Source organism: Acromyrmex echinatior, chromosome 8, assembly GCF_024713525.1.
Source record: "Acromyrmex echinatior isolate Ae372 chromosome 8, ASM2471352v2, whole genome shotgun sequence".
NCBI lineage: Eukaryota > Metazoa > Arthropoda > Insecta > Hymenoptera > Formicidae > Acromyrmex > Acromyrmex echinatior.
In genome coordinates this window covers 5,023,209-5,036,582 of record NC_141859.1, presented here as the reverse complement: position 1 = coordinate 5,036,582, position 13,374 = coordinate 5,023,209, and the positions used below count along the sequence as shown (strand labels likewise).

The following is a 13,374-nucleotide window of genomic DNA, read 5'->3' as shown; positions in this document are numbered from 1 at the left end:
CAATAGCCTTTCGACCGATAACCTATTATAACTGATTGAAAATGAAGAGATTTTAATACGAATTCATCAATGTAGAAAAATTTATATATAAAAGAGAAACATAAAAAATCGGTTTAACTTTAAAATAATTATCAAGCGTTAAGGATTAATCAATACTAATCATAAATATCGCATGTTGCACATTAAAATGGGTATTGTTTGCTTGCGAATGCAGGAGAAACCCGTTGGGTGTGGTTCTGCCTGGACTACTTCTCGGATTTTTTATACGTGCTCGACATAATATTTCACATTCGAACGGGATACTTGGAAGACGGCGTGCTGCAAACCGACGCCACGAAATTGAGAAATCATTATACGAACAGCACCACGTTTTACATAGACATCCTGTGCCTGCTGCCCCTCGACTTTTTATACTTATCTATAGGATTTAACAGTATGCTGCGAAGTTTTAGACTCGTAAAAATTTACCGGTAATTTTCACTCTTTTCACTATCTCTTTACGATTATATTCTAATTTATTAATTAACTGAATCGATATTAAATGCCAAATTTATGATGACATTATCTTGTGCAATATTTCATTTATTGTATTTATAATGTATTGTAATATATTTATTTACTGTATTTACTATATTAATGTGATATATTCTAACATACTATACAAATTTAATGCATGATGCATGATTTGAAAAAAAAATTTGGCGCGGAATTAAGTGGAGCGTAACGAACCGAAATATTTTTTGCGAATATTTTTTACATATTTGCGGAATACAAAAAAAGTTTTTAACTCATGAATATTTCATTTCCATTTCAACATTTGTATATGTACACTCTAAATTCTGCAGAGTGAAATCTCACTCTAAAAAGTGAAAATTAAACTAGTTTTGAAAAAGAGAGGCTCAATTTTCAACCTTTAAGAACTTCCACTCTTGAAAATAGAATTCACTCTAAAAGTTTTAAAAAGTAACACGATATATATAGTATATATTTGGTCCGTTCCAAACACTGAAGTCATTGTTGTGAATTTCTTTTCTTGTTTTGACTCCAGTGATTGACTTTGAATGTACAAGTGTAAAAGTTCGGATTTCTTCTCATGGAACAGCAGTGAGTGCGGCGCGACGTATTTAGAGTAAACCCAGATTGAAAAGTATTGCGAAAGTTCGCGTGTAACAGTAATGCTGATCTTTCGCACGTGAACGTTTATACTCCGATGCAAACATCCGTTCCGGATGTATTACAAAAAATATGAACGAATGGGTTGTGTTGTATCTCAATATTATTCTTTATTAAGCAACGTGCGGAAAAAATATGGCCTTTTTTGTACTTATCAGCGCGATATTTCTGCCTCGACGATTTATATAGGTAAACAACATTTTATAAAATTCGATTTTCAAAACCGATAATTCACCAATGATACTAGTCTATTTATTTCTACATAAATGTGTGCGTACCTTACTCTCATCTAACGTTGACATTTTAAACATGACATATGTATTAAGCAAACGGAACTCGGAATCGGTGGCCACATTTAATGATAAATGATGGTATTGAGAACATGGACTACCTATATATAACATGGACATATTTACGAAGATCGATAAAAAGGATCGGAATTAAAGAGAGGACAAATGTAATATGGCAAACGTAATAATACATTCCATTTAACGCTCCCAGCAATTTCGCAAAACCATCAATCATGATCTCATATTGACATAACGATCAGTATAGATTGAGTTCATTTAAGTTTGGATGAAAATGAAATTAAAAATGATAGACTCCTGTTTTTCTCTGTCGGTTTTTCATACTGTAAATTATCGATCGCAATCGTTTTAATCGTAGCTCCCGACTGTGCTGTAAATCGCAAAATTGTGCGGGCAACAGAATTTGGCCGCACTCATAAATAATAATTGAAAAAAAAAATAAGAGCATATTTTAACCTGTTGAAGGCACAAGCTCGAGCCTTTCTATCGTATGTGCGATGATTAAAAACACGTTCGTCTCACGTTCGCTTCACGTGATTTCTGTCGCCGAATATTCTAAGAGGAATCTCGAAATTTATCGCTCCATGACCATCGGAATTTCAGCCAATTTTCTCAACCCGTTTTCTCTATCTCTGATGTAGGTTCTGGGCGTTCATGGACAGGACCGAGCGACACACGAACTACCCGAATCTGTTTCGCTCCACCTCCTTGATACATTATTTACTAGTGATCTTTCACTGGAACGGGTGCCTCTATCACATTATTTATAAGAACAACGGCTTCGGCAGTAAGAACTGGGTATTCAGCGACTCCGAGACGGCGGATGTTGTCAAGCAATATCTGCAAAGCTACTACTGGTGCACTCTTGCCCTAACAACCATCGGTGATCTACCCAGGTATTTACTCATTTATTTATACGCCGACGTTACATGTAAATATGTTATACGAATTGCACAGGAAAATTTTGCGCTACAAATATATCATTGACATATTGAGACCAGACATTTCTCAACTCTCGAAAAGCCTCATAAAATTCCCTTATTTGCATATGCAAACTTTTATTCATTTAAGTAAATTTTATTCATGCTGTTTTACTTTCATACGGCAAGATACATTTGATCTTGTAAATAGTGTATGAAATGAAATGTGTATGGAATGCGGTAAGTTTGTCCTGGAATATAAAGGAAATTTGGTTATTTCAGTCGCCGCAAAACAATATTATGCAACAATTTAAACAACAGCTCCTTCGTAACCTGTCGAGTCTTGAATAAATTCAAAAATTTCTTTTGAAAACGTTATGAAAACTCGCGGAAATATTTTTCGTATTATTATGGTTTATTAATTATATTTGTTCTCAGATCAATATATAATAAAAAGTATATGAAACGCGTACGTAGTTACAAGAAATCATTTTTTTCGCTTACACGGAATGCAAGAAATCCGATTTGATTCCCGGTCGAGATAATATTTTTCACAATTAAATTATTTACAAATTTTGTAACAAATTTTTCAAAGGTGTCTATGAGCGACAAAATTATTAAATTACTTGTAATGTTAATTACTCCTGCTTAGGTGTGTTTTAAAACTAACAAATAATTAACGCACAATTAGTTTGAACTGAAAATGGTATAAATTCACAAAAAATGATTAGGCACAAAGAACCACTTTGATCAAAGATAGCCTTTTTCACTTGTAGGAATTTTTTTCCGTTTTAATTCTATATCTGCATTTCCCGCGTGGTATTCCTACGGATTCACTATCATTAATCATATATAACATTCCGCACGTAATTCCTCGTATTCACGCAATGATACCTTGCATGCAGTTTAAATATAAAAAGCGATGGACAAGCCACCACCGCGCTATTTTATTATAACTCTACATCGCGATGCTAGACCTCGTAAAACGTAGCTCTGATAAAAATCGATGACAATATGTATGCAAAATATTTAAACCACCCAAATAAAAGAAAACCACTAGAAAAACAACCAAATAACCGATAACCAAATTGATAAATTTTTTGCGATATTTAGATTCTCTCAGCGATGCAGCGTCGAAAATGCATTCATACCAATTATATCGCGATTTTCCTTGATATCTGATCAAACTTTGGTTATATATACAATTTCGAAACCTGCGCGATATTTCAATTAGAAAGATGTTTGTAAACGCAGAAAAAAGCTCAGTAGATATTCTTTCCTAGTTGGATTCTTAAAAATTGTCACGAAAAAAGTCAGCATGCGCAAATAAATCCAATATTTTTATTAGTAAAATAAAAAAACTCGTGCGAAAAAATAAGAAAGCCGAGGATATTTCCACGTCCGAGCAACATTTATAACATTTGTTAGAGGAATTTATATTTCTATTCAAAGACAATTTTTATTTTCTATTAAAAACGACGGTGACTGACCATTTAATAGAAATCGTCTAATAGAGATTGAAGAGAGTCATTTTATGATATAGTTGAAGAAATGTACTTCTATTCTATATTCGTGTAAATTTAAAAGCACTTATGGGTATAAGGTTATCCTCTTACATAAAAATCGTTCAATTGTCGCGTAAAAACCGTGGAAATGAAAAATGTAAGCCGAGCAATATTAATCGAGCACTTTAATATCTCGAATATTTTTTCCTTTTATTCTTTTCAGGCCGAGAAGTAAGGGCGAGTATCTCTTTGTGATTGGTCAACTATTCTTCGGTCTGCTGCTATTCGCAACGGTGTTGGGTCACGTCGCAAACATCGTCACTTCCGTCAGTGCAGCGCGGAAAGAGTTTCAGGGTGAGTTGATCAATTCAAGTTCCTCGTATGTGTATCTTTTTGTATTAGCTCGCAGATCGTACTTTAACTTTTTATATAAGCAAACGGAATTTGTTCGACGAAAGCAAAGTAAGACCGTCTTTTTTTTTATGTACGACGAGTGTCGATTTTTATTACGACGCGTTCGAATCCTCATCGTATTTTATAAAACTTTATTTCGCTCCCACCAGTATCGTAAGAAGCGAAAAGGAAACTCACGAAATATTCATCTCTTGGCTCGTGACTGTAAATAATTCGGCACACGTGATACGTTTTTACGGCGTAAAATGCGATTTACGATTTTCACTTGACGCATAAAATAAGTCGCGCGAAAGTTCACAAAGTTCATATGCTACGTTCTACGCGACGGTGGCAATTAAATACTAAAGTGCGCGAATAAGCTAAATCAGAGCGCGCAGTATAAATAGCATTAGCATGAGTCTTTAATCAGATTTCATTTATGAGTTAACTTGCCGCGCAATATGTCAGGCTAAAAGAAATCACATGGATACAAAAAACAACATATGTATCACCGTTAAATAAAAGTTTAATACAACAACGAATCACTTTAAATTCGTGAAAACACACGATGATTTATTTAACGCATTTACAAAAAATTAAATTTACAATAAGTGAAGTAGTAAAGCGGATTGGAACTTTTATGCAACTAAATAAGTTTTTGTAACAGATTTGTTGTATCTCTTATATTTGAAGCATACAGTAAAATATGACCTCATCCCTTTTTGCCAAGTCGTTCGAATTACAGCTTGGCAACCTGCCATGAGGGATCGTTTCCCTCGCCCCTTCGGATTTCCCGAACGCGTTCCATCGCGCATGATAAATAACTGCATTTTCAATTAACGCCGAGCAGGAAATAGACACTTCGTTCCGCGTCCAAGCCCCGTTTTAATTGCGCCGCATCGCAGTTTCGCCGCGTCCGCATTTCCACTCTTGCACCTTCGTTATTTCATGACTCACCGGGCCGCTTTCTGTACCCTGTTTTCCCCGCAAAATGCGCGAATCGATGGTGCGTTCTAGCATAAAAGCGGGCGCATAGTAGCGGTCACTTCGACCCGAGAATACTGGCACACCGAACACTCGCTCCATCGCGCATTTTCGTTTCTCATTTATATCTTTCAATCTTGTCAATTGTCAGTTCTTGATATTCGCCCGGCAAATATATGTTTTTCTCATTTCTTCATTAATGTTATGTAGCAAAAGATTGCGCAAATGAATACGCTTGTCTCCATTTACATTTGTTCAAAAAATGTAATAATTTGCTCGAATGACCATAAAAAATAATTACTGCATTACAACTCTTAATTACTGCGAAATTATTTTTTTAATTCAACTACACATGTTATATTTAGTAAATTTTATTTCTCTTACTGCAGTAATTATTTTAAAAAATTAACAGGTCTTAGTAATGGCAAGAAAGTTTTATGAGATGAAATAATTTAGAGATTAACATAATAATCATTTTTTTATTCTTGTTTTCTTCATTCATTAAATTATTTTTATTCGATGTTAAATAAATTTTGATACGCAATGTATTCCACATCTACCTCATGATACTTTAATTGTGAACTTTGGAGATTAATAGAAAATTCGAACATAGAAATGCAATTACAATAATTTTCAAATTACAAACAATTAAAATTATTTTTAAATGTTAAAATAAAATATATTTTTATTTGATAGGACACGACGGATTATATATAATTTATATTCATTATGTCTTAAAAGAATCAAAATCGTGAATTTAATATATCAAGAATTTAAGATTGTTTCCGTTTTTCCCGACAATATTATTTTATTTTCTTGATTTGTTAAAACCTGATTTGATAAAAATAATTTCTTAAAATTATGCAAGACGACAAAATTTTTAGAAAAGTAATAAATGTTATTTTACAATGAACTTTTTCAACCACAACAACAAAAGTAGCTCTTGCTTCTAATATATATTAATAGCGATAAGATATATTAATTTAGGATGTAAAACGCAAAATATCTACGTGAATATTACCTACCTGAACATTTTAAACGTTATTTGTTAAAATTCGATTGGCAAAAATTCGATTGGCACGCAGCTTTGGTCTTTGTTTTTATAATGTGATTGTACGCTGCGTAAACAAAGTCACCGGTATCGCGCGACGCACTATTCGGACACCAACTGTCGAATGAGAAGGTTGTAGAACGTACTATTTCATATTTCGTCTTATTCTTTGAAAATTGATCACGATAAGTGATAAGAAAACATTAATTAATTCCCGTGATATAATAACGATGTATTGGGACGACGCTTATCTATCGAAAAAATGTTTCACGTGATTAGTCTTTTGAAATAGTAATCGAAATAATATTATTTGCGAGGATTATAAATTGCTGTTCTGTTATGCAATTTTGATTGATGTGATTAGTCTTTATTCTGTGATACTAATAAGTCAATTCTAAGCATCAGAATCGTACTCATAACTTTTCATAAGAACTTGTAAGAACTTATGACTGAAATGCTTATAAATTTATGCAATACTCTTACAGACAGCTTCTTACTAGCCAATGAAATTTACGAGAAATCGTAGATATTTACGAATGATCGTAAGTCTTACGGTACGCATAGAATTACAACTTCAGTCATAAATTCTTACTAGTTTTACGAGAACAAGTTACGAGTCTTACGATTCTGTTTAAAAAATTAACCCATAATTCTAATATCTTTCAAATTTAATAATTTAAACTTTCCGTAAATTTTTTAATTTTGATCTATCTATTAATCTATCTATTAATTGTTATCTTAATTGTTATCTAATATCTATTAAAGATCTATCTATTATTATTTCTCTGGCTTGTGGTAGAACAGAATAAGCAATTACCAAATGGCTATATGTATTATATCTTTTATATTATTTTGTGTGTGAAATTATAGTTTTATATTTTTCGGAATACACAAGTATAAAATTAACATAAGGCATGTTGCCTTACAAATATTTTATATATCGCATTATTATCTCTTGAAACTCAATTACGATAAGTACGAAAATCAGAACTATTTTGTCTTATAATATAAGAAGAGGTTATCAACGCGCGTAATTTAATTGTTTTTAATTAATCTCGCTATGACGGTAAAATAGCTGTTATTTTAAATTTTTGGTATTAATGAATCGAGTACGGAACAAATTGACTTCGAGTGATCAGAATTTGTTTAACTGTCAAGAACAATCGTAATTTATTTCGTGCTTTGATATATTTGTCAATTGTGTAATGCAATTTTAGCGTTTATTTACGATAATTATTCGAGATTCGCTTCTGTCATTCGAAATTCACCTCTTGTGCTAATTTACCTTCGAGAGTGTCGTGCAAAGTGTCGCACGATCTTAATTAAACGTGTTCTTGCGAGTGTTGTGTGAGTGCAGTGAAGCTATCTGAGAGGAGGAGGAGGCCTAGGAGAGACATCGTGCAACGGCGGAACAACCTTAGAGTAAGTAATTTATTTTATTATTTATTATTTTGTTTGTTACTTTTGAATTATTGAATTTCTTTTATCTTATAATTTATGTAAGAGAATTAGAGGAAAAACTTTTATTTATCAAAGTTTATGATTAAGAAAAAAAATATTTTTTAGAAGAAATTTATGTGTAGTTTACTTTATTATCTATTTAATCCTCCGAGAACCGGATGGGATGTGACATATCTCAGCATGATGAATTTTTTATAACTTTCTAAAAAGTATCGCGCGTATGTTGCCGGTTTCATGCAACAGAAGATTGTGTTGTTACCAATCATACTAAATTATAGTATATTTATGATGGAGTATAGCATGGGATGTGAGATATACATGTGAGATATGATCCATGTTGATTTTCCATCCGGTTCGTGGAGGATTAAAAAAGAAACAAACGAAATATTTAATGCACATGAAATGATTATTTTCTTTAATATTAATATTTAGGCGCTGCCATAATACAGATTTTTTTTTATATTTTGCAGATTAACATGATGATATAACTCCACTGCTACGCATCGTATGGGTGAGTGAGAAAGTACGCTTTATTTTATTTTTAAAGGTAATAAATCCGTGAATATTATAACAGAATGGAATAGACTTGGAAACAGATGTAACATTTCACACTCCCATTGCCTTTATGTAGGAATGGGCTAGGGTAGATTAAAGCAATATTTACCCTGGATTACATGAAAGCATTCGATGATTTACTGTGCATACAAGAATGCAAGCTTGCAAAGCTCTAAATAAATAAGATTTTCAGCTGTTAAAGAACATCATTAGAAGATATTATATGTAATCATTTTAATATTGCACATGTATTACAGTCGATTAAATTTTTCAAATTTATTGCTTACATAAATTGTGAAATATATAAAGTATTATATAAAATATATAAAAAGAGAAAGAAGCAAAGTAAAATTATAAGCAAAAGTAAAATGCAAACATTTTCAAAATATAAAGTTTTATTTGATTTTATGTCTCTCATGATGTTCATATTATGAACGGGAAGATTAAAAGATTAAGTTTATGTGTATTTATTAAAAATAAAAATATATTTATATAAAATGTATACAGAAAAATCGTTAATATGAAAATTATATTTTACCTCTCTTTCATTTATTTTCCCTCTTTCTCAAATTTTTGAGGCTGCATTTGACTTCGCTATTTTTCCAGGATTAAGTATGTGTATATTGTTCCAAGAAAGCAATATATTATATTTCAAGACTGTTTTAGTATGTATATGTCATAAGTGACAAGAAATAATTCACAATTACTTTATTTCAACTATTTATTACACTCTTAAAAATAAAATTAACATTTTGAAAAAGTTGTTAATGAATATTTGGATTGTACCTTTCTAATTTTAATTTTATTTAAATTTGTTATATTCATTTATCTTTTATTAAAAAATGAAATATAATTGATAATAATAAATAAATTTTTATAACAAATTAAATATAATTATAATGAATAAATATATGTGAATATTTATTCATTCACACCGTATTATATTAACCAATTCCAGTTTTATAATTCAAAAACAACCTAAATTTTTTTATATTAGGATTTTGAAATTACTATAATTTGATATATTCCTCTTTCTACCTAATTATTAATTTCCAGAACATAATATTGAAGTATCATATAGTGATTGGAATCCTTTGCGTATGCGTAAAATATATGCAAAAATGTGTTTCGATTGAAATGTTAGAATGACTGGGATGAGCATATTGATCGTTTAATTTAACACGTTGAATTGCTTCTTTGAAAACATTAGCGCATAAATCGAAATGCATAATTACAATATATTGCTCGTATTAATTATACATACATAAATCAGTATAACATATAATATTCTCGAAATAACATTGAAAGATGTTTAGCAACATTGTTTAGTCCGAAATTTTCTCTCCTAGCTGAATATACAGAGTGTATAAACGACAGGTCGTACCTAAAGAGTTAACATTAATCGAATTCGCACGAGTACTCCCGGGTTAACACTTTCCTTCCGCTAAACGGTAGGGCGACGGGGCACCATTACGACAATAACCATCGACGATCGTAGTTTCCCTTGGCATTGTGCCGCACGAGATACGCCAGAACGAAAGATATAACCAAGAGACCTTCCATTGTACAGATAAGCTCCTTGTGGCATTGTTCGATTACCGTAAAGTACAGGATATTTACTACGATATTTCGTGGTGTGTTACTTTATGACTTTATATTTTCTGTTTGAAGATGAAAACATGTCTATTTCATTTTCTGTACACTATTAAACATACGTACTTCATTTTTATTTTTTCCGACGGTGTCGGACGCAAAATAATATTCTTTGTAGTCGTCTCATAATCTTTAAAATAATATCTCTACCTGTCTTATCCAGGATACCGCGTGTTACTTCATTTTTATACATAGCACGTCATTAAAAATAATAAGAACGTTGAAATATATACGAGACGCAGTTATTTACTCATATTGTGTCTTCTTTGAGGATCATAATATCTTTTTATGTTTTTTTCTAATACTTTATATATTATATATATATATATATATATATATATATCTTAAAACTTAATTTATATATGGAAAAAGCATATTACATATCCTCATAACAGAAAATAAAAAATTTGGAAATATTATCTGTTGTAATTAGAGATTTTATTTCATCAACTAAGATTCTCTTTAGGTTTATAAATCCCTTGATCCTCGTAGAACAAGAGAAGCCGACAAGATCGATTTTTAATGATAGTCTTCAGGGATTGTTGAGAATCCGGAACGCGTTCTTTGTGAAAAATTTTCTTGACGTAATGACATAAGAATTTGATGAAAATTAATATCTGAGAAAATTTAATTTTAGTTTTAATACTTGTTTTTTATATTTAGACTTGTTAAACGATAGTCTTAAAAATTTTAAATGATATGAGTCACACAGTGAGCGCGATATGCAAAATTTTGTTGTGTTTGTACATCACAATTCTTTTTAATTTTTAATACCATCTTAACTTTTTACTACTATCGAAGTTTAATCGAAATGTCATTTATTGTAGACACTAAAAAGAAATTAAATTTTCCTATATAACAGAAAGAAACTAATTGCATTTTCATTGTACTTTGAACTCTGACAGCGACAAAGTGGATAAAATGTTGCGAGACGATGACGTATTTGACAACTTGCAAAGAAGTTATATATGCGATAATTACCTGTCTATCGTTAAATATTATTACTTTTTGTAACGTCAATATATTATTTATTGTGCTTGTTACAACAATACACATCGTATCACGAATAAATAAAAGCAAGAAAAAATATAGTTTTTCGTGATTAACGTTATAAAATGTATAAAATATATATTACGGAAGTAATTTTAAAAGATTATTTTATAAACTCAAAAATTGTCTGCTCAGAAGTTACAGTAATTGTATAAATATTTTTTCCTTTATATTTTTCCATATATTTTTTTCCACTATAGGAAAGTTTCAAGAAAAATATATACAATAAGAATTTAATTCATAACTGTGATAAAATTGTATATGCTAAATTTGATTAATTTATTTTATTAATAAACGCTGTTAGTAGATATCACAGAGCAACTGTAACCCAATCTCTCGAGTTAAATAACATTTTATTATTTTTAACTTAATGTGTGTCAAAATGTAAATCAGTCCATTTTTGTTAGTTTCAAAGTAAACGTCCAATTAACGTTCACATTAACGTATGCATTTAGTAAATAATAAATTACATTTCAGTCACATATAATACATATTTTTTGAGTTAAATTGTTTAACTCCATTATTTTAATTAAATTAATGACACATTGATTAACAGTGGCAATCTGTAGAAATGATGAAAAATAATTTGGATACAATTTGGTACTATAAATTTAACGATAAATTATCAATTATGATCAAGTTCAATAAATCGTAAAATAAATTCATTTGATAATTTTGTATGATATGTGCAACATGTTTTATTACATTTTGGATTTTGATTTGCAACTAAGTAATTTTTATTTTGCTTCTCTAGTATGCTTCAATTCTAAATTTAACAACATTTTTTAATGTTTCTTCCAGATGAACAATTTTTTAATTGAATTTTCTTTAATTCCTTTTTTTTAATCGTTTTTGTATGAATCGTGTTATTTTAAAGATTAATTTAGTGAAAAAAAATAGAATATTGAAAATAAAAAAAGAATAGTAGAAATAAATTCAATTTTAAAAGATTTTAAATTTACATTGTATTAAAAATACGATGTTATGAACTTAATTCTGTGTAACTGCGATCACACGATTGGAATAGTTTTATTAATCTAACAAGTTTTCTCGTAGTACGAAGCTACAATCGCTAAAAGAGTTACCAATACTCAAATAAGAAATTGTAAAAGTAGCTTTCCTCCACAACAAACGACATTCTATTACATAGAAATGACGAAATAATGGAAATGTTACGATGGGAATTTAAAAAGTCATTTTTATGAGATTGATCAATTTGATGAAAGCACAAAGAAAAAGACTTCAACTGTAATTGAAGAAAAAGATAGATTTACTGAGAAATTTCAAATAATACTGTTACCATTCTAAAATCTCTTTACTTCTCTATACATACATTTCCTACTTCAGTAAACCAATTTAGATTTGATCCATCCTAGGAGAGAATCTTGTATACAACGTAAAACGCGAAATTGCGAAATGGGGATTAATATTATAAATATAATTTCATAAGATCGCGGAAATATAAAATGCAGAACGCGATCCTCACGGCTTTTTACTTTTGCAATTTTCTCTGCGGAATTAAACGGGAACGCAACCGATTAAATATAAAATGCAATAGAATTTCTTCTGATTCCATACTCGTTCATTTTTAGCTGCGTGAAATCTCGTTACGAGCAGTGATCGTTATTGCGCTGGCATGTATAACAGTGGCTGTATTGAATTGTTCCGGACTATACTGTGACTATATCGCGTAAGACAAACAAAAAAAAACTTAAAAATTAAACAGACATTAAAAAAACTAACAAATAAAATTTTAATACGTTCTTATAATTAAATATATCATTGTTCGCTCGTTAATAAATAAATGTAAATATAAATAAATGTAAATGTATAAATATTTTGAGAGCGAAAAGTTTGCTAAAATGATTCATCAAACTCTATTTTCACTCGTTGCACGCTGTCAACAATTTATCTGTATGGCTACGGTTATTCGAGAAGTTTTCTAATTTGTCAGAACTACGACAGAATGTTCGCCGGGTTTTCCTTACAATTGGCTATCATTAAAAGGTCATAGCCGTTGACGAGCTCGCAGAAGTTTACAGGCCGGATACTCGTGACGATTTAAGTACTGCTTGCACAAATATTGTCCATCCCTGTGCACAATTGGTGCAAAACTCTCGTGATTTTACTGGCCATGTTGTCGCTTTTACAAAGTTTCACTTTTAATTGTCCGTTATTAAATAGTTCATTAGAGTGTTACGCTCATAGTGAAGGTTAAGTGGAAATAACGATGCATAGCCAGCCCTCATTAGAGTGAGCATAGTTAGTCACTTAAAAGAAACGTTATAACTTATCAGGGCGTGTTTAGAGACGTGTTTAGA

General features: G+C 30.6%; 1 protein-coding gene across 7 annotated transcripts in view; it reads left to right on the top strand.

Annotated features, from left to right (window-relative positions):
* Positions 1-13,374, top strand: part of LOC105144517 (uncharacterized) — a 187,724-nt gene that overhangs the window by 100,430 nt on the left and 73,920 nt on the right. For all 7 annotated transcript variants that reach the window (XM_011053466.2, XM_011053468.2, XM_011053469.2 and 4 more), the window contains exons 7-9: positions 215-470; positions 2,123-2,377; positions 4,130-4,260. In XM_011053466.2, the coding sequence (XP_011051768.1) occupies positions 215-470; positions 2,123-2,377; positions 4,130-4,260 (642 nt within the window). The remainder of the gene's footprint in view (positions 1-214; positions 471-2,122; positions 2,378-4,129; positions 4,261-13,374) is intronic.